Source organism: Spermophilus citellus (genome assembly GCF_964194105.1).
Source record: "Spermophilus citellus genome assembly, chromosome: 8".
Lineage (NCBI taxonomy): Eukaryota > Metazoa > Chordata > Mammalia > Rodentia > Sciuridae > Spermophilus > Spermophilus citellus.
The window spans coordinates 101,174,736-101,200,550 of record NC_138189.1 but is presented as its reverse complement, the minus strand read 5'-3'; the positions used below and the strand labels follow the sequence as shown (position 1 = coordinate 101,200,550).

The following is a 25,815-nucleotide window of genomic DNA, read 5'->3' as shown; positions in this document are numbered from 1 at the left end:
ACTAAAATACAAAGTAAGGAAAGTACATAGTCAGGAGGTATTTTTTTTTCTATTTTTAGATAAAAATCAATAACAAATTTAACACCATATCTCTGTCCTTGTTATTCAAAAGAAAGCCAGGCAGGGTGGTACATACACCTGTTAATCCAGCAACCAGTGGGACTGAGGCAGAAGAATCCCAATTGGAGGTCAATCTCTGTAATTTAGCAAAATCCCATCTCAAAATTAAAAAAAGAAAGAAAGAAAGAAAGAAAGAAAGAAAGAAAGAAAGAAAGAAAGAAAGAAAGAAAGAAAGAAAAACAAAAAAGGCCTAATGCTAACATTTTGTCCAAAGGGGATAAAAAAGAAGAAAAAATAATAAATTTGAACAAGGAACTTATAATTCGATGGGATTTTATCAAAGAAAATGATGCCACAATCATTTGCACAAAACTCTTTCACTACTCTATGTGCTGCTCTCACAGAGCTAAAAGTGTATAACTAAACAAAATCTGTGGGAGGCAAGAACATGTGTTTCTAATGTCTTCTTACAAATATTCACAAGAAACAACAGTTTCATTCCACACACTCACTGTATCTTCTACACTACAAATAGAGCTTCCTGCTCAGAGAACTAATTTTCTTAATGGTTTGTGCTTACTTAGGATCTCTAAAGACTTTCATGTTTTCCAGACTGTTCTGCATGTCCATGTGTAACATATGTAGGCTAGTGAACATTATCCTCATTGTGCTTGCCCTTTCCTTCTCTGTTCTCCTTTTCTGCAAATTCTACTTTCATGAAGTCAAAGATGTACAAAAACATACATTAACCTCATGAAAAAAAAATAGTGGAAATTAACACACTTCAAAATAAGTATTATCAAGCAAGGTCATACTACCTATAGGTCCATATTTATTGAATTAGTAAACAATTCTTAGGAAAGGCTTGGTAGATTTCCAACAATAAATATTCATATTACCAGTGTATAAGAAATTTCTCATGACCAATGGAATGTGCATAGAAGAAATTAAAACATTTTTTCTAACCTAATTTCGATTTAAAGCATATAATAAAAGTGGCTAAAAGCAAAGGCTTTGGGTCAGAGAGACCTCCATTGAACTTCCAGCTACCCTAAAGCACTCAAAAAAATGTGCCAATGTCCCCAAGAAATCGATATCACAATCCTTTAAACAATTATTTTCACAATTTATGCATGCACAGAAATATCACAGTGAATCTTATTAATCTGGGCAATTAGTATGTGTTCATAATAAAAAATAAATTGTTTCCTTTAGCATTAACTTTGAAGATAATTTAGGTCTTTCTAATTATAGAAGAAAACAGACTAAAAATAATGGTTTAAAAGTACTTCCTATAACAAAAACTCAGATGGGGAAAACCCTAGGGACCATTTACTAATTAGAGGACCCTCCCTGCAACTTTATCAATAAAGAAACCCAAGCTTAGGAAGGTTATGTGACTTCTCCTAGGTCAGATAATGAACAAACAAGGGGCAGGATCTTAGAATTTAAGCCTCCCCATACTTCATCACATCATAGGAGCCTGACTAAAACCTAAAAAAACCTGTGAAGAGGTTAAGGTTCATTAAAGAGGCAAAAAAACTCCCAGTAATTTACCTGTTAATTACAGTGTATTTAACTGGAGCATGTTCTTGTTCTTCAACTGCCTCCTCCCACCCATCCCTAATACTCATGCCTCTTAAGGCACACTATTAATGAAATCAAAGGGATAAAGATCAGAAGAGCTACATTTTATTTTTTAAACTGGACCTCTAATTATCATTATCTTACTGATGCTTAATTAAGAGAAAATGGTCAGTATTCTCAGAGAACAAAAATATAATTGATCATCCCAGAATTTTTTTAGAAGAGCAATGCAATGTGACAATGAGGAACACGGGGGTCTGGATTCCAAGGGTTGATGTTATTTTAGACAAGTTATTAGCATCCACTCCCCTGGTACCTCAGTTTCCTTAACTGAAAAAAAATGGGACCTGCATATCTTGATTGAAGTTGTATGATGATTAAATGGATAATTTCAAGAGAACCCCTGGCATAGTTCCCAGGCACACACTTAATGCTCCACAAAGCTGGTGCTATTTGGATGACCACAGTGATTTGCTACTCTCTTCCAAACCAGAGAGTATATTTCACTATCTTCTAACATGTTCAGGAAAGCAATCTGAACCCTCCTCCTTCTGCTATCAAAGGTTAATATGAATATTTCCCCTTAAGATAACTACTATTCCTTCTTTTTTTCTCCTTTCTTAGATGACAGTATTAAATTATGTTCTAGGAAGAAGAAAATAAAAAACCGTAATTATTTGCTTATTTAAAAAAATAAATGCAAGGGCACTATAAGTGTTTATTAGTAAATGAAAATTTAAGTTAAGTAGATTCATATTATATGTTTATTCCTACCCTGAAAGTCAATAAAATGAATTAAATAGTTTTATTTAACTTTTAAATTACCTTAAATATACATTGAAATTCAACATATATGAAATGCATAAAAACTGATAACTTCAGGATTAGTTTGATGCTGGCTTTTGGAAAATTCCCAAATGCCTAATTTAAAATAATCCCTTTAATGGTCTTATAATTTATTCATTCAGAATATATCTTCATCAATGTAACTTTTTTTAAAATTTTAACTTTTGTTTCTTAATTTTCTCTTTTTAAAACTGTAAAATTATTGTACAGGTAACAGCTTCTGCAGGACAAAAGACAATGGTTTTCATTGATTTAAAGACCAGATGAAAGAATTCTCTCTTGCTCTACATGTTGAAATGGTTTCTAGACCTAAATTACCTCCTCATGACACTCTCTCTCCTGAAGTTCTGAAGAGGCTCAAACATCTGTCAAGTCAATTTTTGAAGCTCTATATTACAGAAGGTTAATTTAACCAAGAGAAAAATGACACAAGCCCCAGCATTTCAATCTTAAAAAACTCTGAACTTGGTTATTTCATAACCAAGTGCTATTATCTCTAATGGCCAAGGCATTCTCCAGTAACAATTTAGGTGCCCTGGGAGTCTTATTAACTCTTTCAGGCCATTAAGGTACCATTAGGAGCACTAGGGCCTGGAACCTAATTACAGTGTATTAAATGGTCTCTGTGCTCTCCGAGTGTTAAATGAGCCTGCCAAAGTGACCAATTTTCTCAGAGAGTATAAGGAATTTGGTTTCAAATGTTATTTTGACTTTTTAAAGATTTTCACAGAGTCTATTCCAGTTTCAGAAGGTAAAACATGAATAATACAATATTAATGTTAAAATTACAGAAATACAGCCAGAAACAAGTTTTTACTAATTGAAATATGCTCTCGGATACAATGGCTAGTTTTCATTCAGTTATGCTCAAGTTAAACACCATATATATATTAAAACAGGACAGTTCTACCAAAGTCTGCACATATCACACATGTTCATTAGGATCAAAGAAGTTATTTCATCATATACCCATACACACATACACACAAAATGAAAAAATTCTGACACTTTTTTAAAGAATCACAGCTTAAATGTGTCTATATTAATATTGTTTAAGAAAAACCATACACACACACGCATATAAAAAAGGATACATTATGTATAAACTGGATTTCTTAACTTTCCATAGAAGAAAAATTTATACTAACCATGCCAAATAATAGTTTCTTTTTTTAGGGTACTATAAATATTTAAAATTTCTAAATAGCAATATATAGAAAAATTTTCTAAATTACTATATTATACACATGCTCAAAAAATGATAGAATTTTTTTAAAAAAGCTTCCAGATGGCTCCATTTTTTTTTTTTTTTGAGAGAGAGAGAGAGAAAAATTTTTTAAATATTTATTTTTTAGTTTTCGGTGGACACAACATCTTTATTTTATTTTTATGTGGTGCTGAGGATCGAACCCAGGGCCTCACACATGCTAGGCAAACACTATATACCACTGAGCCACAACCCCAGCACCCCCTACCTCCATTTTTAATTTTTCCCTTTATTTGTTTACCAAAAATGCCATTAATGACAAGTGTTTTAACTCATAATCTTCTGTACAATTTTTCTGTAAAAACTTTTGGAAAATGTACACCACCAACATGAGAAAGAAAGATTAAAAAAAAAAAAAAAGGATAGAATCTAAGAGGGAGTAGAAGTCACCCAGGAAAGCAATGGAAAGAAACCTCAAGATAATTACCCAGCAGATTCAGAAGAGTCTGTCCAAATTTGATGATTTAACAGATAGTATGATAATCTTTATGACTAATATTTACAGAATGATGCTATAAATGATGTTAGTTTTTAATTTTCATATTCAACCATGAAACACAACATGAAAAACAGTTATACTTAAAGAACATAACTTGAACATTATAAATTCATTTTTTTTTGTTATTGTACTGGGGATTAAACCTTAGGCCTCATACGTGCTAGGCAAGCATTCTAACACTGAGCTAGATCCCCAAACATTATAACTCTTGACACATAGAACAAGAAGTGCAGCTGAGAAAATTTGGGTCATAAGGGGCAGAGAAGAAAACTACATCTTTCTAGTCATTTCTGAAGTTCTATATTATAGAAGGCAGTTAATTTAACCATGAGAAAAATATATAAATGAAATCTCAATGTCCTAAGATCTATACTGCAAAAATCAAGAGTTACTGTTTGTGGTCACTGAACAATAAATACAGCTTGAAGTATAATACTTAGAATTACTAGGATAATAGAGGAAATATGATAACACAATTGAGAAATGTTCAAGAAGTTAAATTCCATGTCTTTTCATAGCAGCAACTAGAGTCAATAAAAAAAATATATGAAAAAATGGAGGGAAAGGAAAATATATGGATTAAGAAATAGAGGTATAAACACACTGTTTACAAAATAGAAGCAAACACTCAAAAGAACTATGAACATGTGGAGAAAAAAGAAGTAAGATGAAGTAGGAGATAGGAAGAAAGGAGAGAAGAAAGAAAAAGAGGGAAGAAGGAAGAGAATGAGAGGGAATAAGAGACAGAGAGGACCTTTTCTATAAGGGTAATCACAGAATATATTTGCTTAGTGAAAAATATCATGTGTCTGCCTACATCTTTTGCTCTCTCTTTATGATACTATTCAGAAAAAAAAAAACATATTGAATTGCCCTTTACATTCCATGAAAAGAGAATAAAACACCAAATATATAACTCCCAAACACATAAACTGTATTTTATCTGAGTCCTAAGAATTCCAATGACATTAAGTTCTAAGAATATCAATGATATACTCATTTATTTCATTTTTCTGACAAGTTTTAGACTTACCATGAAACTTTGAAGCTTCAGGATCATTCGCATTGATAGCAATTAATTTCCAATCTGTTTCACCTTCATCAATAAGAGCCAAAATTCCAAGGATCTTCACATGAATAACCTCTCCAGGAGATAGAACCTTCAAATGGAAAAGAAACTCAACATTTACAAAACTTTGGAGAATTTATCCATATCAGAAAAAGCATAGGAAATATTAAAAGCACTATAGACTGAAATTTAATAAAAAATTTCAATAACTAAAAAAAAATGTAAAAACCATCATATAGCCTATCTTGTAAAGTCCTAAAAGTTAGAACTATGTATCTCAAAACCTTCACTTCCACCCATGATGGAATTATGTGTTAAAAACAAAACAAACTTGTCCTCTCAGAAAACTGTGACCCCAGAGTGAAGTAAACAAACCAGGAGAGGCCTGTGGCTGCCCTGGTTTTCTGCTCAACACACTCTTCAGACCATATGTGTGTGTGTGTGTGTGTGTGTGTGTGTATATATAATAAACCAAGGAAGATGAGTCTGCTGGAATTTGTGGGGCACAGTACTGGAGATGACAATGACCTTCAGAAATCAGAGGGAATCCTTTGAGACAGCTGTAATACTGACCTGTGTATGAAGGAGTTGAGACTCCATGAGACCAATAACTTCCAGAGAAGTATATGAGCAGGAGTTCAATGCCCAAGAAAAATGTGTTCAGCATGACCAACATTCACTAGGGGGTCCAGAGGCAAGCCTTAATGATAGAGCTAAACTAGCTCTCCAGTAAAGGTTACTCTAGACCTGACCTAAGAAAGTTGGGTTTGTTTTTTTCTAAATTCCCAAAAACAATTAAAATGGTCCATAAGCAAACCACCTGCCAAAACAAATATTCTTTAAAGACAAACAAAATCTATTCAATAACATAACAGTCAAAACAGCCAAAATTCTGCCTATGATTAGGAAAAAGTAAGCCCTAAACAGGGGGGGAAAAAAAAAATCACCTGACAGAAATCAATCAAGACATGACAGATGATGGAATTGTTAAACAGAAACTTTAAAACAACTGTTGTAAAATGCTCATGGAGTGAAAGAAAAATATGAAAATGTGAAGGTGAGGAATGGAAGATATTTTTAAAAAAGGCAAACTCTACCTTAGAGCAGAAAAAAATGCATTATCTGAAATGAAAAGTCCTCTAGATATGTTTAACAACAAAACAAACATTATAAAAGGAGAAAGTTAAAAGGTGTGGGAACAGAAACTTTCCAAAGTGAAGCTCAAGGACAAAAAGTCTAAGAAGAAATTAATTGTGTCAATGACCTGTGGGACAACATCAAGCATACTCCCTTATGTATAATTGGAATCCTAGAATAAGAAAGAAGCAGAAAAATATTTGAAGAAAAATGTCCAAAAAGCCCCCCAAATTGGTATAAAGTACAAACGTACAAGAGTGGGAAAGCACCAAAAACAACAATCCCCCCCCAACAAAAAATAACCAAACCAAAACAAAGAAAAGCACTTAATAATCAAATTGCTCAAGACCAGTGACACAGAATAAATATTACAGGATGGGGAAGATCATATATAAGGGTATCAAAAATTCTAAAAAAACGCTACCAATCTAGAATGCCTGGGATCAAAGAGATTTTGCAAAGGGCCAAAAGGAATCTTTCTGAAGTGATGGATTTATTCTATATTTTGACTAGAAGAAGTAGGTTATGTGAATGTTTCATTTGTCCAAAGTCACTTAATTTTATACCTATAGTGGGTACATTTTACTGACTATAAATTATTATTACTGGTACCAGGGATCGAATTCAGGGGCACCCAACCACAGAGCCACAACCCCAACCCCTTTTATTTTGTTTTTATTTTAAGACAGGGTCTCGCTAAGTTGCTAAGGCTGGCTTTGAACTTGTGATTCTCCTGCCTCAGCTTCCTGATCCTCTGGGATTACAGCAGTGGCTACTGTGCTTGGCTACATTATGTATTGATAAAGTTTAATAATAAAAAAATGTAAACAAAAAATATAAGATCTCTTATATGCAAAGAGCTATTAAAAATTACTAAAAAAAATCATCACCAAAGACTCAGTGAAAAATGTGAAACCATGAAGGCAATTCACAGATAAAAAATGAAAAGCAACCTTTAATGGTATAAAGAGATACTCAAAACTTCCTAAGAACATTTAAGCACTTGGAAATGCCATAGACACATTGGAGCCAGAGAGGTTCATGCCAGAGGAGGGTGGGTCAAAGTCAGTTTGGTTAGGCATTACAACCTGAGTTCTGGGAAGCTTATTAAAAAAAAAAAAAAAAAAAAAAAAAGGTTGAGCTAGGCAGGTGAAGAAGTGAATACACAGCTCTACAACCTAGTACAGAGACAGCTGGTGTAATTACTACCTCCACACCAAGAGACATTCAGAGGTCATTGTAGCCAAAGCTTGAATGTTTACTATATATTTACTCCCTATATCCGGCAGAGTCCAAAACTGAAAGGCCCAGTAAGAAATCTCTCCATCTCAAATATCTTGGCAAGAAGTATTTAGACTTTTTACTATTAATTGTTAATTTTTAAAATTTAGTTTTAATTAGTTATACATGACAGTAGAATGTACTTTGATACATCATATATAATGGAGTATAATTTCTCATTCTTCTGCTTGTACATGATGTACAATCACACCAGTTTTATAGTTATATTATGTAAACAGGGTAGTACTTAAATGTTTTCAGGAGGGTTTGAGGGAATACCTCGATTGTCTATAGCCCCTTGGCTAAAGCTCCCTGGTAAGGAGGGCAAATTGAGTGGTCTGCAGAAATCATTGCTTTTCTTTGTCTAACAATACATACTTGTCCCTGCCCTTCTCTGGTGCTGCTGAGATGGCTCTGAAAGTTCTGTGATGATTTTTGGCACTTGATTTCACTCTATCTAAAGCAGATTAAACTGTGCCAGATTGTGGTAGGTATCTGTAATTCTAGACTTCCATCAGCTTGCTGGAAAAAAAAAAAAAAAAAAAGAGATGCTCAAGTTCACTCGTAATACAACCACCTTTAGGTTTGAACCAATATTCCCACTTAGTGTTCCTAGAGTTCTCACACAATATGAAGCTGCCTGATAGCTGGATCCTCCCATCCATATTTTGCTTTCTCAATTTTGGAGGGACTTTCTCTGTCTGTGTCTGCTACATTATGAAGAATGAGAATTTAAAATAAAAACTGTGATTTCATTCTACCAACAAGCCCAGAAATTGTGGAAATTACATGGCACAGTTGTGTGTTTTTGTTCTATTACCAAGAAAAATCTATAGGTAAATAAGAATCAAAGACAAACAAGGAGTAAAGTCAGAGAAAGGAGGAGATGAGAGAAACAAAGCAGCCTGTGTTCACAAAGCAATAACCCTCCTGTTGTTCTGAGAAGAAATGAAGTTCTCTGTACAAGTAAAACTCATTCCCTAATGCTACCCAGAAAGGTTCACATGATAGTCAATATTTAAGTTGAAAAGTTAAATAATGCAATTTTACTAAGCACACAATTAATTTAAAAAATCAAAACAAATCACTTTATATAAGTAAAATCATAATTCATATATTTTGAAAATATGGCATGAAGGAAATAGACAATTTAAACCCGTTACTCATTTGATGCTGAAATTTAGGTTATTTATACATATTAAAATTTAAGATATCTACTAGGCCCACAAACTCACACTAAATAAAATATAAACTCACATACATACATCATCACATAATCTGAACATGGCTCCAGCTGCTTGGGAGGGAAAGTGTACTCAAAATCCTTTTAAATTGCTTCATAATACCCCCCCTTTTTTTCCCAAACAACATTAATCAACTACTAGTGAAAAGCAAAACATTAAAATGAATAACAACAAAAATTATTAATATTAAAAGATATAAACAACACTTTTTATGAGATATTTTTAAAATATTTTATATATAAAAAAAACTTAAACAGAGCAAGATGTGGAAGCAGATGTTCCATGTGCTTAAGAAAATCATTCTGGCCAGGTAAAGTGGCTCACACCTGTAATCTCAGTGGCTCAGGAGGCTGAGGCAGGAGGATCACGAGTTCAAAGCCAGCCTCAGCAACTATGGAGGCACTAAGCAATGTGGCGAAAACCTGTCTCTAAATAAAATATAAAAAAAAGGGCTAAGAATGTGACTCAGTGGTAAAGCATCCCTGAAAGAAGAAAGTATTTTAGTGACTCCCTCGAGTTGCCAATGCCTGCATTTTTTCTATACCCTTTTTTTTTTTGAGAGAGAGAGAATTTTTTAATATTTATTTTTTAGTTTTTTGGTGGACACAACATCTTTATTTTTATTTTTATGTGGTGCTGAGGATCAAACCCAAGCCTGTGTATGCCAGACGAGCACGTTACCACTTGAGCCACATCCCCAGGCCCTGTCCTTTTAATTTTAAAGATTTAGTTAGCTATCGAATTTCACTGTAAGGCTGAAATTTGAACACATGCTTCAGAATAAATTTCTTCATGATTCAAAATGCAGCTTTACATTTAGAAAATAAGGTATTCATAAAAAAGTCACTCTGTGTTCTGAAATTATTTGAGAAAAAAATGATTTAAAAATATTAAGTCAAATAAATGCTTTCAGAATATTTACAAAATGATCCTAAAATCTTGAACCAAATGTGCATGAAGCTGTAAGTAATTTACAGAACAGATTAATGTGATTATATAAATAAATGGAAATCTCAATTTTAGGAGTAGATATATAGTTATATCAACCAGACTCTCACATGTTTAGCTTCTGTTAAGTACACAGAAGTATGTTAGGCACTGTATATAAAAAAGAATGAATTCCTCTTCCTAAAGATTTGCTATTTTATTTTGAGAAACCAGCCTCTACCTCAGAGCAAAGCCTGTCCAAGAAAGGGACATGGCCTTTGTCCTTGGAAAAACCCACAGAGCACTCCTAGGCACATACCCACCCTGCTGAATTGTTTATCTATAAATAACAGGAGAGATCTACAGCACAAGGTGTCCCTGACTCAGTCAGGCTAGGTGAGGACCCATAGCAACCCCCTAGCAACCACCAATCAGCCTGAGAAAGAAAAAATAACTGGGATGCCAGATGACCCTCCCAGTAGTTTATGGTGGTTGATAACATGTTGGGAAACCATGTAGTTCAGCATGTACTCCCCTCATGGCTTAAACCAATCAGTTCAAACGAATCCCCCTCTTGTACTAACCAATCACCCTTACCCAACTTGTTCCCAATAGTCAATGTGCTAATCATATTTTAGAGTTGTTTTTTATTATTTTCCCGCGGTGTGTGATGATTTGCTAAGAGATGCTATGATGTATGTGAAGTCCCTGCCTTCCCCAAAGAGTGTATAAAACTGCTGCAAACCCTGGGCTGGGGCCTCTCAGCGTCACCAGTTGCTGTGTGCGCGGAGGACCGAGCTAGCTTGCAATAAACACCTCTTTGCTGCTTACATCGATCTTGGTCTCTGGTGGTCTTTTGGGGGTCCTGAATTCGAGCACAACAATTTGGGAGATTTACATACTCTAGGCCAGGAGAATATCATAAGACAGAATACATGTGAGTTTCAATAAGTGGCGTCAACACTGTGTGCATTGGTTCTCACCTCTGTACCCTCCTTTTCCCAGCACTACTGATCTGCCCTTGGAACAGAGTGTCAGAGTAGGTTCTCCAACAGGGCAAGATTGTGGCAAAAGGAAGGAGAGGAGATGGGAAGTCACAGACTATTGGATACTACGGATACAGAGCTGATCTGGATCTACATTAGGGAGGATCATCCAGATGAGGGTAGTGAAATCCATAAAGGAAAAGGGAAAAGAGCAAAGGCAGAAAAGGAAGTAATCATTTACCAAACATGGTGATATGGGCACTAAACCGTTCCCTCTATGTATATCATTTTATTTCACATCACAAAACAGTACTGTGCAGGGTAGATTGCCCCACCTTAGAAATGAGGACACTGAAACTTAACAACAGTTGTAATTTTTGCCTGAAATCAGAGTCAGGGAGCGAAAGACCTGCAATTCACATAAAACTGAGCCAAAGCTTCTGCTTTTTCCAGTCTGTGGTAAGAGAATGCAGACCAGTCCTTGCCTGAGGGCAGAGGAGGTTGGAGATGGAGAGATTACAAAGGAATGGAAAACATTTGGGGTGATGAAAATGTTCCTTTTCTTGATTTGGTAATCATTTTACATATACTTATGCGGAGTCATCAATCTGTACACATTAAATATGTAGTCAGCATAATTTATTATATGCCAATTATACCTCAATAATTTTATTTGTAAATGTAACATTTATAAATAAATATAAATAAATTTATATATTTATGTATAAATAAATTTATAAATAGTATACTTATAAATTTATAAATAAAACTTTATAAATAAAACTTTAAAAAATAGATGTATTACTTTCCTGGATAAAATAATTATCCAGGGCTGGGGTTGTGGCTCAGCAGCAGAGCACTTGCCTAGCATGTGCGAGGCCCTGGGTTCGATCCTCAGTACCACATAAAAATGAATAAACAAAGGTATTGTGTACAACTACAACTAAAAATTAAATGTTTAAAATAATAATAATAATAGTAATAATAATTATCCACATTTGCTTCACATAATGTAAACTTGTTTTAAAGTAAAAGTTATTCACAATACCATTCATGCCCACTAGAATGACAATCATCAAAAACAAAAAAAGGAAACAAACAAAAAAGTCCCCAGAAAATATCTGCTAAGGATGTGGAGAAACTGGAACACTCTTTATATTGTGGGTGAGGATGGACAATGCTGTGGAAACCTGGTTGGTGACTGCTTAACAAGTTAAACTTACTACCATATGAACTGACAATTCTATTCCTAGGGAGGTAGGTATTCAAACAAAAACTTGTAAGTGAATGTTCATAGGAAGCAGTATTTATAATAGCCAAAAGGTGGAAATAAGCCAAGTGCCCATCAACTCATAAATGGATGAATAAAATGGAAAAATATTCCATGAATATTATTCAGTCATAAAAAGGAGTGACATGCTAACATGTGCTATAATATGAATGACTCTCAAAAGCTCACTAAGTGAAAAAAGCCAGACATAAAAGGTTCCATATTATATGGTTTCATTTATATGAAATATCCAGAATAGGTAAATCAGTAGAGCAGATTAGAAGTTGTGAGGCCATGTGGGAGTGGGAAAAAGGAATGGACAATGACCGCTACTGGGTTTCCTTCTAGGGTCATGAAAATGTTTGGTACTAGATAGAGGTGATTGGTTGTACAACCCTGAATTAAATGCCACTTCATTTATTTCACCCTTTCAAATGATTAACTTCCTGTTATGAGTTTTATATCAATTAAAATTTTTAATCCCAAATTAAATTTTAATGGAGGTGGTTCTTAATAGTTGTCATATTTTCATAAATGAGCAACTGACATCCCTTAGGTCTCCCTCCCTACAGACCGTTAATCGTCATTTTATTGTGTATAACTACAAATTTATTGGCAAAGGTATGCTAAAAAAAAGCTTGCCCTTCAAGTATACCTAAAAAATGAAAAGTAGGGAATCAGATTTCCAAGTGGCATTTCATACGTCATTTCCTGCAGTGATCTAATTCTATAAAAGGCATGTAACTATTGCTGTTAGATCATTACAGAAACACCAAACCCCAGATTTCTTAATCCACTTCTCTATGTCTTAACAGAAGAAGCATATCTTCCTTGCATCTGCCTGTTAAGGTGAACTTCATACACTCCAACATTTCTCTTAGAAACTAAGGAAAGCTTCCTGGAGGCTCTGAATGTTCTTGGTTTTGGAGATGGGCAATGGGAAACATGCAGACTTAAATAGGGGATCCTCTGAACTAATCTTGGCAGGAACTCACACAAGCCAATGTTTGATCAGCTCAGCTGCTCTTTTTATAAGCCTCCAGGGGTTAAAGGTTAAAGCCACATTTGTGAAAGAAATACAACAGCATCATTGTTCATAGTAAGTGACATTATTAACAAAGAATTTACCTTTATAGTTTAGGTCTCAATTGTCTGAGATTTGAAAGGCTGCCTCTACCTTTCCCATCCCCCTCCTAGCCCAAGGGTCATGCTTCTCATCAGCTGCAATCACAAAATATTTCAAGTACTTGCCCTCAAGTCTGGACTGTGGTTTCATAAATTCCAGATTTTTAAAGTCCAAAAGGAAGATCTGACAAGTACTTAAGATTCCCAAGTCCAAAAGGAAGATTTGATAAGTTCTTATAAAAATATGGGTGATATTTATAGATCCAAGTGTGCCACATACTAAAACTGAAGGAAGTACTTCACAGAAAGATTTTATAGCTGCCTAGGAAAGTGTTTAGTGGTGGTTGTTCTCTATTCTAAAGAGGACATATACAGAGAAGATCTGGTGAAAAGGAATCAGGCTGAACCAGGATCCAGCACCCTCTCAGAAGAACCAGAGAAAGTAACCTTGAGGACAAGGCTTCTAGAGGCTACCATACAAAGAACTGTAAGATCCTTAATAAAACAAAAATGTTCAAATTACCAGTGAAAAGCTGGCTACACTGGTTAACTCACTGATGTACCAGATGAATAGCTTTTTTTTTTTTTTTTTTTTTTAGAGAGAGTGAGAGAGGGGAGAGAGAGAGAGAGAGAATTTTCAATATTTATTTTTCAGTTCTCGGCGGACACAACATCTTTGTTGGTATGTGGTGCTGAGGATCGAACCCGGGCTGCACGCATGCCAGGCGAGCACGCTACCGCTTGAGCCACATCCCCAGCCCAGATGAATAGCTCTTAACCAGAGATTTTTCCCTCTGGGAGACATCTAGCAATGTCTAGAGACATTTTTGATTTTCACCATTGAGGAAGCATCACCAGCATCTAGTGGGAGGAAGCCAGGGATGTTCCAGGACAGTTCAATATTATATATTGAAGGTATATATTATCTATCTAGTGTTGAAGCTGGTGGAGAGGTGTCTTTTAGAATTCCTGGGAATCATATACACTTTTTAAAAGTACATTATTTATTTCTCAAATATAATTTGTGTTGAATTTTCAAATAGCATAAGAACAGATCAGATTTTTTATGGGTTATAAGGCAAGCAGGAAGCATGTCCAGGAGAACATCAAGTTTCATTTAATTATAAGACACTTTGATCACAAAGTTAACAGAAAGGGGTAGTTTTATTTCAAACAAACCACTTCTCTGCTACAATACCTTTAGAAACTGGAAAGGAAAACTCAAATCAAAAATTCTGGAAAAGATGTTTAGGAATAAATGGTAAAGTTCCTAGGAAACCTCTACACTTCAGTTCAATCTAAATCAATTCAACCTAAATCAACTCAAGAAATTTATGCTGACTGTATAATGTTTAGTCTTCTGTCAGACACCAAATGAATAATACATAATCCCTCAAAAAACATAATGTTAAAAATCTCTATGTCTGTGGTTCTCAGTCTATTATCAACTTTCAGGAGTTGGCTTTTTCCTTTGCCTATTAATGTGGTGTTAAAAACAGACTTTCTACAAAATGCTCCTTGTAGCAGATTTAAGCACTCTTCTCATGACTATGCACAAAAGAAAGTGGGGTGCCCCTAACCAAGATTTATTCTTTAGATGATGATTGTGTATTTATGACTTTTTTGGGAACAATTATGACTGAGAATCTTGTTAACTAAAAGAATAAACTGCTCTTGCTATAAGAAGTCTACTTTCCCGTTTCTCCCATCAGCCTACCCTTCTGAGGGAATGAACGTATATAATAGATCTTATTACCAATTCTGTGGGAATAATATAGTTCAACATGTTTGAAAGTGATTGAGATTCCAAAATAAAAGCATAGGTATCCCTCAAAGGTTTTAGGTATAATCACAGTAAGAATATTACTAACTTTTCTGGCTGTTGTGGAAAAATTTCAAAGGTCAGGATTTTTAAACTCATAAATCTGTGGGGTTGAATTCTCTTTCTCCAAGAAGTGACCTGAGACAAATTATTTTACACAATATTTTGGCTTTAGTTTCTCAACAGTAAAATGAAGATTATATCATTTATTCCCCATAGAGTTGAAGCAAAGAGCCAAGGAAACAACAGATACATAAACAAGAGCATAAGAGGTTTCAATAGATAGTAATTTTTTCTCTCTGGCTCCACAAGGATTTTGGCACACACTGACCAAGTGCCAACTCTCAGGACCTTTGTATAAGCAGAATACAATGTGTGTCTATAACAAAAGTTCTATGTTGATTCAGAATTCAAATGAGATTAAACTTCACCTGGATCCAATCAACCCAAGAATACAATGGAAAGTAAAACTGCTTAAAGCCTTCTAAAATCCTCTGAATTAGGTTTCCGCTGCCGCATAGTTATAAACTCAAAAGGCTTAAAACAGTATAAAGTTATCATTCCAGTTTCTGTCCAGGCACAGCGTAGTTGGATTTTCTTGCTTAGGGCCTCACCAAGTCAAAATCAAAAAAGAAACTAGTTAAATTTGATTTTTTTTTATATTTATTTTTTTTTTTAGTTGTAGGTGGACACAATACCTTTATTTTATTTTTATGTGGTGCTGAGAATCGAACCCAGTGCCTCATGCATGCTAGGCGAGTGCTGTACCACTGAGCCACAACCCCAGCCCTAAATTTGATTTTTTGTGGTGGCTGAATGTCAAACAGGGACTGCTCTCTGCAACAGGAAGTCGACAACGTTCTTCCTCACTGACCGTCCCTTCAGCCATCTTTTAACAGAAAGGACGTGCTCTACTTACTCAAACCTCTCACTTTCTGGTCTGCCCACTTCCAGAGAACTTTGTTTTTAAGGGTTCATGTAATTACAATAAGCCTACATGGATGATGCAGGATAACTAACTACCCTATTCTAAACTGTTCTGATAAATAACGTAATCCAGGGAGTGACATCTCACTACATGCACAGACTCCAGGGATTAGAACAGATATCATTGGGGCATCGTTTTAGAAATTCCACCAGATACCTCTAGTTATCCCCAAAAAAATTAAAAGAGAAAAGCTACATTCATAAAAATTTCTGTATATAAATTCTATAACAAAAAATACACTGGAAAAATGTCTAATAAACATAAAATATTTATATGTTTATCCCAGGAAGAAGAAAACAAGGAAAAAACATAATTTATTATGGTAGCAGGATTGTAAGGGAAGATTTGTCCTTAGTTTTACTTACATTAATATAATTTTTAAAATACTGCATATTGAAGGAAAAAGTCCAAAATGTTGAAGAAAACTGGGTGAAATATAGAAACAAAACCAGACAAAACTAAGAAATTTGTTCTTACAGAAGAAGAAAACAACAACAACAACAACAAAAAACCCCAGTATTTTAGTACTTATTGGGTTTAAGTTGTAGTCAGGTCTACAAAACTATAAATTGTAGAATATATTGGAAATATTTTACTTTCTGGCAACTGTAGTGCCAAGGAATTAATTTCTCTTTTGTAAGACTTCGAATAATGTTATATTCTAGTATACGTCCCCTGCTCTTTTTTTATGATAATTTCCCTTGTAAATCACAATATTCTGGTCTACACTGAAGTATACTCCTCTGATCATGTATAATTAATACTGCATCTACACAAAGCATAACAACAATTAGTCAATATATTTTTCAATAATTATGTATTACATACCTAAATCTACCAAAATTTATAAAATGTAAAAATATACTTTCAGTGGTAATTATATATACTGCATTAAAAATCACTTATACTTAAAATAATTAGTTTTATCAGCATAGTTAGTGACTTTAACACATTTATTTTAAAAACTTGTATCAAGTTTTCTGAAAGTTATTTCTTTTTTCTGTTGGTAACAAATTAGTGTTACTAAGTTGAACCAACTGATCTGATTTAATGTTTTTGTATGATTTATCCTAGATAACAATCTCATTAATTAGATATACAGTGACACATTTTTACATGGGTGAAAATAAGACACTTGTATTTATTCTTTTCACTCACACTTAGTCCTTGCATAACGTTTATAGTCTGACTTAACCCATTAAGTCCCAAGTTTTCAACTCAGTGTACACAAAAAGTGTTCAAATATTATTAAAAATTAGCATAAGTGGTATATTTGTTGCTTGATTTAAGTTTTTACAGTTGTTCTACATCTGGGATGATGGGACAAAATGGGTTAATAATTTGTACTAAGTATAAACTGAACAGCCCCCAGGATTAGATCCTCAGAATAGGTTTTTTAATATATAATCTTTTGATCAGTGCAATGTTATTCAGTTATTATTATCAAATAAGATTCTGGGAATGTGATGTGAATCTGGGTCAGAGGTACTCATTAAAATATTTTATCCTCCTTCCTTCCAATCTATTTTATACATACTTTGCTGACCCTCTGAAATGAAAAATATTTAAAAAAATGGAATTCCTAAAACTATAGCTTAAGTTTGGGGGAAAAAGTTCACTACTCAGTCATATTTCTGCTGTACAGTGAGAGGAATTATAGTCATGCACATATGAATTCTAACTTATCTTTATATAAGACCAGAAATATAAGTTGGAATAGGGACAAGAAAGAGGGAAAGAGAAGAGAGAGGAAAAAGAAAAGGAGGCAGAAGTATGGGAAGAGAAAAAAAGAAGAAAAAAACTAAGAGGAGGATGAAGAGGAGGAGAAATACGGAAAATGAAGAAGATGAAAAAGAAAACAGAGAAGAGCAACAAAATAATATTAGTAAACAAAGAACAAGAGGTTTTCCTCATCCAATGTGCTAGTGTGAGTTTCCAAAAACAGTTGATTTAATCTAAACTAAAAGAACGCAACAGATTATGGTCCTATTTGGCATTCTTTAAATTAAGTACCTGCTATGTGCCAGGCATGGCGCTCCACACTAGTAACAAACACAATAATGAGTCAAGTCCTCCCTAAGCTTGCAGTCAGTCCATAGAGAGGACACCTAGACAACACAGCATGGTTAGCACTTCAGAAGCACGAACAGTGATTACAGCAATTTACGGAACACCAAGGCAAACCTCCCAGAAGAAGTGATAATTGAGCAGAGATCTGAAGATGAGCGATTGGAAGAGAAGTGAAAATAATAGGGAAGTAAATAATGTGAAGGGAGGAGAAATGTTCCATTCTTCATAAAGGTAATGAAGACCTGGACCCAAGAGAACAGATGCACAATAGGAACTGAAAGAAGACCAGCACAGCTGAATGGCAGTATGGAAATAAGGAGTGGCAAGAAAGGAAGCCAGAAAAAGAGGTAGGGGGCAGGCATTAAAAAGAGTAAAGCAGGATAAGAGTCTGGAATCAGTGATGGCTGTAAAAATAAGACTAAGCAAGGAAACTGGTTAATTTCAGGAATAAGTCAAATAAGATACAAAAATGGACAAGACAAAGCTAGCTGCAATGTGAATGGAAAGAATCAGATTTAAAAGCTCTTTTGGAAACAGAATCGATATTTCATGATTAACTGAATAAAGAAAAGCAAAGAATGATTGAGAAAATATAACCCCTTAGTTTCTACCTCAAGAACCTGGAAATGGAAAAGGAAGGAGAAGAGATGTCATTCTCTGAGACTCAAATATTGAGAGGAGTAAATCGGAGAGAGGAAAATAATGAAAACAGTTTAGAACATGATGAGATGGAGAAGCCTGGGAGACATCCAAGTGTACACAGAGGCAGTTAAGCACATAGATCTGAGCTGAAGTTAACAACTTGAGAGCGCAACCATGAATCCAAAGGTCTGACACACCAAGAGAGATCCTACATAAGAACAGGAGTCAGACAAGAACATACCCTCAGCCTAGCCAATATTTAAGGCACAGGAAGAACACTTCAAAAGGAGCCAGGAAGAAGAAACCAGAATGATTAGATACAGTACCAGTTATTATGGTATAATCAAAGCAGAAGTGACTTTAACTCAAGAAAGACGGTGAAGTTAACAATATAAAATGCTAAAACAAATCAAGTTAAACAGAGCCTATAAAATGAGCCTATTGAATTTGACTCAAAGAAAGTTCTCAGGTAGCATTAGTGGGAACAGTTTCATTGAAACCATGGAGGGAAGTGGGAGATGGAAACAATTTGAAATGAGTTCAAGATTATAAGGGAAGTAGGAGAAGGAAATGAGTGTTGCAAACTCTTCACAAGTCTTTGTGTAAAGGGGAAATAGCCAATAATAAATACAGAAAAGCAAAAGGATATGAAAATATCAGCATTTAAGATGGAGGATGGCCAGAATTTAGGGCACAAGTGGAAGGAGGGAGCAAAGAACACTTGCAGGCTCAGGTCTGAGGGGGAAGGTAAGGGAGTTATCTGCGGTGTCCACAAACTGTACAAGATAAAGGATGAGGTGTTCTGCTGGGAATGAGAACAGAGTAAGAAGAGCTAAGTGTCTGCATATACCAAGAAATCTTACTAGTAAATGCAGTAGAAAATAAAAGAAAGAATTGACCATAGGCATAGAAAAGGACTGATGAGAGCAGCCACCCATGAGACTGTGAGTTTTCCTAAGAGGACTTAGCCACTGGAAAGAGGTACAAAAAAGAAAAGGTACCAGTTGGCTTTCATCAGTATTAAAGTTTCTGTTTGGCTAATAGCCAGGTAACAAGACAAAGCTTGGCAAACTTGTTCTGTAAAGGGTCAATGGTAAATATTTCAAGCTTTGCAAACCTCTGCTACAATTCCTCAACTCTGTCCCTGTGGTGCAAAAGCAGCCATAGACAATGTGTATGGGAACAAGCCCAGCTGTGTTATTACCAAATCAGGCAGTGTGCTGGATTCTGTGTGATTTAGATTACTCTCTCCTGTTTATGGAGAAGAAAGTAAAGATAGAAAAGACTGAGGATCAGAGGAATCATGAGGCTCAAACTTTGCAGAATGGAAGAACTAGAGGCTAAAATGAAATTTTATGGCATGAATACAACAAAACACATGTTAGAATTAACACAGTCTATAAAACAAACCTTTGAGCCTATTTCACAAACATCAATAGGATCATTATCTCCACAGCAGTTTGTGCTCTTATCTTTTTGATGGGGATCTTCCCAAGTCTATGGAAAAAAAAAAAAAAAAAGCAGAAATGTAGGTTAATACTCACTGTAATGTATCTTAATCTTTCCAAATGATCATGAAGTTTTACAGCCAGTCATAATGCAAAGCAAAAATTCTCAGAAATTACATAGGCTCAAGGCCAACATGCCAGTACGTCCCTAAGCATCATAATAATTAAAACAGATTTATAGTATTTCCTCTCTTCTGTCTTTCATCCATCTGAAAGTGGGTGGTATTTCCAGACACACTTGTCTTCCAAGTTTAGTCAGTGACTAAATTCACATTCACTCTCAGAGTTTCGGTTTGGATGTTCTCACTGTCTAGGCCCTTGTTTCTGTGTTTCCACTGATGCTGCAATCAGGGCTTCTGTCACTCAATGCTTCCCCCGACATGGTAACAGCATAGGGATCTAGCTTTCCGTGTTAAAAAATAAGCTTCCTATTCTTCAAATGATTTCCACCAGCAAAAACACACTTTTCCCTTCACAAATGAAAAAAATAAGACATTATCCATTACATAAAAGACGTTTGTCTTTTGTCTCTACTTTTGTCTCACATTATTCCATTAAAAAAGAAATCCTCTATCTTTGCCATTATATCTCAAGATCTTGCTAAAAGTATGCAAAGATGTCAACTCTCCAGTTTACTGGCAAAATTTTATTCTGTTGACTACAAAACTCATGTTGCATTTTAATAAACAAGTAGCATAACAGAACTTGGCTATCAAGTTTAGATATCCCCTAGGCATTACTGCTTCCCAAAATTTTCATGATTACTTGATTCTGAATGGAACCATATGAGTTTGCTAAACTTTGTCTTCAATTTACATTGTAAGAGATGAAGAGATTTATGTAATTTCAAGGTTGTTATCAATATTATCCTGGATTTCAGAACACCTAAGTTTAATTTCTCTAATTTTATGTGGATAACTAAAACTGGACACTGACTTACAACCCTAGATAAACTCCAATATTTTACTTGTAGTACTTAGTATAGTACATCTAGGAATAAACGGACCCAATCTTATTTTAAAGAGAATCATCTTCAACAAGATTTCATTGCCTCAACTGTGCTAATCTTACAGACTGGTTATAGGTGACAGACACTTTCTAAGTGACACACACACACACAACTTGTGAGGAATGTACCATTAATCCTATTTTTCAGATAAACAAACGGAAACACAGCATTCCAGCTTGCCCAAGCTCACACAGCTTCTAAATGGTAGATTAGAATGGAATTAGAATTCATACTCTCACTCATTATCTGTGATATCCAAATTTTGATAACAATAACAATTCTATTTTGTGGTTCTCATCTTTCAAATCTCCTTTCTTATTTTCAGAATCTCCTAAGTATATTTTTGTGGAGCTTCTCTTTTCCCCTACTCTTCCCATTACTGCTATTATTTTCCTATTTCCAGGCATCTAATCAAATAGAACCCACTCCAAGCCAGAAATAGAAATGAATAGGACACAGTCAATAGGACATCCTACCCTGGATAGTGTCATGGTATAGAGTTTGTGCTGGGGAAAGCAATATGGGATCAAGGCATAACTGAAATTCAACAACTTATATAAAAAAATCAGAAAATATCTGAGACATTCCTTTTCTCTAATTGGGAACCTCTTTGGACCCCCTTTTGACCTCACTCCTTCTCACAGAATGAACACCACCATATGCTAGGACAACTAGATCTTAATCCTACCTCAGCCACAAACTGCCTTGACTAAGACATCTAGATCTGTTTCCTCAGCTAAAAAAAGAATGACTCAAATAAGAAAATCTTAAGGTTGGGGACGGGCTCAAAATTCCTTAACAGGACACCCATAGCACAAGAGTTAATAACAAGAATCAACAAATGGGACTTTCTTAAACTGAAAAGTTTTTTCTCAGCAAGAGAAACAATAAGAGAGGTAAATAGGGAGCCCACATCATGGGAACAAATTTTTACTCCTCACACTTCAGATAGAGCCCTAATATCCAGAGTATACAAAGAACTCAAAAAATTAGACAATAAGAAAACAAACAACCCAATCAACAAATGGGCCAAGGACATGAACAAACACTTCACAGAGGACATACAATCAATCAACAAGTACATGAAAAAATGCTCACCATCTCTAGCAGTCAAGGAAATGCAAATCAAAACCACCCTAAGATACCACCTCACCCCAGTAAGATTGGCAGCCATGACGAAGTCAAACAACAACAAGTGCTGGCGAGGATGTGGGGAAAAGGGTACTCTTGTACACTGCTGGTGGGACTGCAAACGGGTGCGGCCAATTTGGAAAGCAGTATGGAGATTCCTGGGAAAGCTGGGAATGGAACCACCATTTGACCCAGCTATTGCCCTTCTCGGACTATTTCCTGAAAACCTTAAAAGAGCACACTACAGGGATACTGCCACATCGATGTTCATAGCAGCACAATTCACAATCGCTAGACTGTGGAATCAACCCAGATGCCCTTCAATAGATGAATGGATAAAAAAAAATGTGGCATTTATACACCATGGAGTATTACGCAGCACTAAAAAATGACAAAATCACGGAATTTGCAGGGAAATGGATGGCACTAGAGCAGATTATGCTTAGTGAAGCTAGCCAATCCCAAAAAAACAAATACCAAATGTCTTCTTTGATATAATGAGAGCAACTAAGAACAGAACAGGGAGGAAGAGCAGGAAGAAAAGTTTAACATTAAACAGAGAGATGAGGCGGGAGAGAAAGGGAGAAAAAAAAGGAAATCACATGGAAATGGAGGGAGACCCTCATTGTTATACAAAATTATATATAAGAGGTTATGAGGGGAATGGGATAACAAACATGGAGGGAAATGAATTACAGTAGATGGGGTAGAGAGAGAAGATGGGAGGGGAGGGGAGGGGGGATAGTAGAGGATAGGAAAGGTAGCAGAATACAACAGTCACTAATATGGCAGTATGTAAAAATGTGATGTGTAACCGATGTGATTCTGCAATCTATATTTGGGGTAAAAATGGGAGTTCATAACCCACTTGATTCTAATGTATGAAATATGATTTGTCAAGAGCTTTGTAATGTTGTGAACATCCAATAAATAAAAAAAAAGAAATAAAAGAAAACACATTTTTAACATACTAAAAAAAAAAAAAAAAAAAAGAAAATCTTAAGGTATATCCTAGCCTTAAAACTCTGTGATTGTTAGTAGTCATGCATAATCTATATGAACACAACCAGTGAATAGGGTGTTTACAAATTCATGAGCTAATTTAGCCCATTTTGATCAGTGTTAATTTTAAGAAAGCCCATCTTTATATGGAGACAAAAATTGTCTTCCTATAACTTGTATAGGATCTGGTTTGGGTTGGGGGTCCTGATTGTTGGTTTGCATTCCCCTGAGAACTCCACTTTCAATATTATCTACCAATTTATTTCCTGCTATTGAGAAAATAAGTATACAAGTATACAATTCTTAACTTATACAATGTTGTTGACTTTAGGGCCACTTCTTCACAATTTTCCATACCAGCAAACATATCCAGACTGATTCTTCCTATTTCCACTTCTGCCTTTAATAATTTATTATTAACAGTTTTAGGTGTTTTTGTTGTTGTTGTTGTTTTTTTTTTTTTTTTTTTTTTTGTATGTGTGTGTGTGTGATACTGGGGATTGAACACATGCAGGGCCTCATGTGTGCGAGGCAAGCACTCTACCTACCAACTGAGCTATATCCCCAGCCCAAGGTTTTAGATTTATTGCCAAAGATACACATTAAATGGCCTCAATTTTACTTGAAAATATAATTTCATCAGAAGAAATCTTGACCAAACTTTGAGCATGCCCTCTTGTGGAGTTTTAGGTGCATAACTAGGCAGAGAAACAACTGGACAAGCACAGTTAAGCTTGAGAAGAAATGTCAAAAGAAAGTTCAAAATCTCAATATTTATTAATAAAACTGATAACATTTAGTATGCAGAATTTAAAAAATGACTTGAACATCTAAATAAGAAGGGTAACCCAACCAAAATGGTCCAAAGACATGAACAGGTAATTCAGAGAAAAAGAAATATAAATGACTTGTAAATTTACTAAAAGACAATGAGCAAAGAAATATAAATCAAAATGCAACATGATTTCAAACATATAATAATAAAATCTGATAATACTAAATACTAGTTGGGATATAGGGCACATGAAACTGGTAACAACTGGTACCTTTTCTTTTTTGTTCCTCCTTCCAGTGGCTGAGTCCTCCTAGGGAAACTCACAGTCTCATGGGTGGCTGCTCTCATCAGTCCTTCTCTATGCCTGTGGTCAACTCTTTCTTTTATTTTCCACTGCATTACTACTAAGATTTCTGTATTGTAGGTAGGAGTGTAAACTGCTAATTTTTTTTAAATGTTTCTATTAGTTCACCATAGTTATACATAACAATGGGATTCATTCTGACATATTCATATATGCATAATTTGTTCCATTCTAACCCCCAGAACATTCCTTTTCCACCCCTCCTCTGTCCTCCTGATCCTTTTTCTCTACTGCTCCTTCTTCTGTTTACTCATTTTTTAAATTGGTGCATTATATACACAAAAGTGGAGTTCACTGTATGTACTCATACATGCACATTGTATAATTTGCTACTTCTTTTTTTAAAATATGTATATACTTTTAGTTTTTGATGGACACAATACCTTTATTTTATTTTTATGTGGTGCTGAGAATAAAACCCAGTGCCTCAAGTATGCTAGGCAAGCGCTCTACCACTGAGCCACAGCCACAGCCCCTACAACTTCTTTTGTAAACAATTTGGTAAGTAATCGAGGTATATAACTCACAATTTGATTCATAAGTATATGCCTAGAAATACATTCTATGGATACAGAAAAATATTAAAAAGGGCCCAAGAAAGGCATAACAAAAAGCTATAAACAACCTATTGATGGGAAAATAAAGTGATACACAAAGCATGACCATATGAAAATGAATAAATTGGAATAAATGTTATTGATCTAGCTTAAAACAAACCTTATTTATCCTCATGCAAGTGTCTTGAGACCCTCATCTTATAATCTATAAATATTATCTGGTATGTTTTAATCACTGTGCTTGGGTCCTTAGATCTCTTTGAAAAATCACTGAACTACACAAAGCTGTATATTTAGGTGGGTCTTGAGAATTCCTTCCTTATTAATCAGGATTCCTATCATGAAGTTAAAGGAAATAAAGCTACTCAACCACTTATGTGCTCTTTTCCAGCTTCAAACTAAAGCAAGAGTTTTTACCATTAGCAGCAACAATGGCATCATTGAGCTAATATTGAGAACTCGCTATGGAGCTAAAAATTCTCTTTGATTTACTGGTTTGTTACAGTATCCTTGTGGTTTAGTGGCATGATCATACAGACAAACAGGCCAAAAGAGATTTAGTCACTTGTCTCGGGCTCTAAAACTGATAAATTATACTGTATAATATTGGGAGGGGGTCAATAAATCAAATTTATAATAATAAACCTAT

General features: G+C 34.9%; 1 protein-coding gene across 1 annotated transcript in view; it reads right to left on the bottom strand.

Annotated features, from left to right (window-relative positions):
* The window catches only part of PPA2 (inorganic pyrophosphatase 2), a 74,170-nt gene that overhangs the window by 24,517 nt on the left and 23,838 nt on the right, over positions 1-25,815 (bottom strand). The window contains exons 6-7 of the mRNA XM_081304459.1: positions 20,231-20,317; positions 5,293-5,419 (exon numbers count right to left, since the gene is read on the bottom strand). Coding sequence (XP_081160585.1) covers positions 5,293-5,419; positions 20,231-20,317 — 214 coding nt within the window. The remainder of the gene's footprint in view (positions 1-5,292; positions 5,420-20,230; positions 20,318-25,815) is intronic.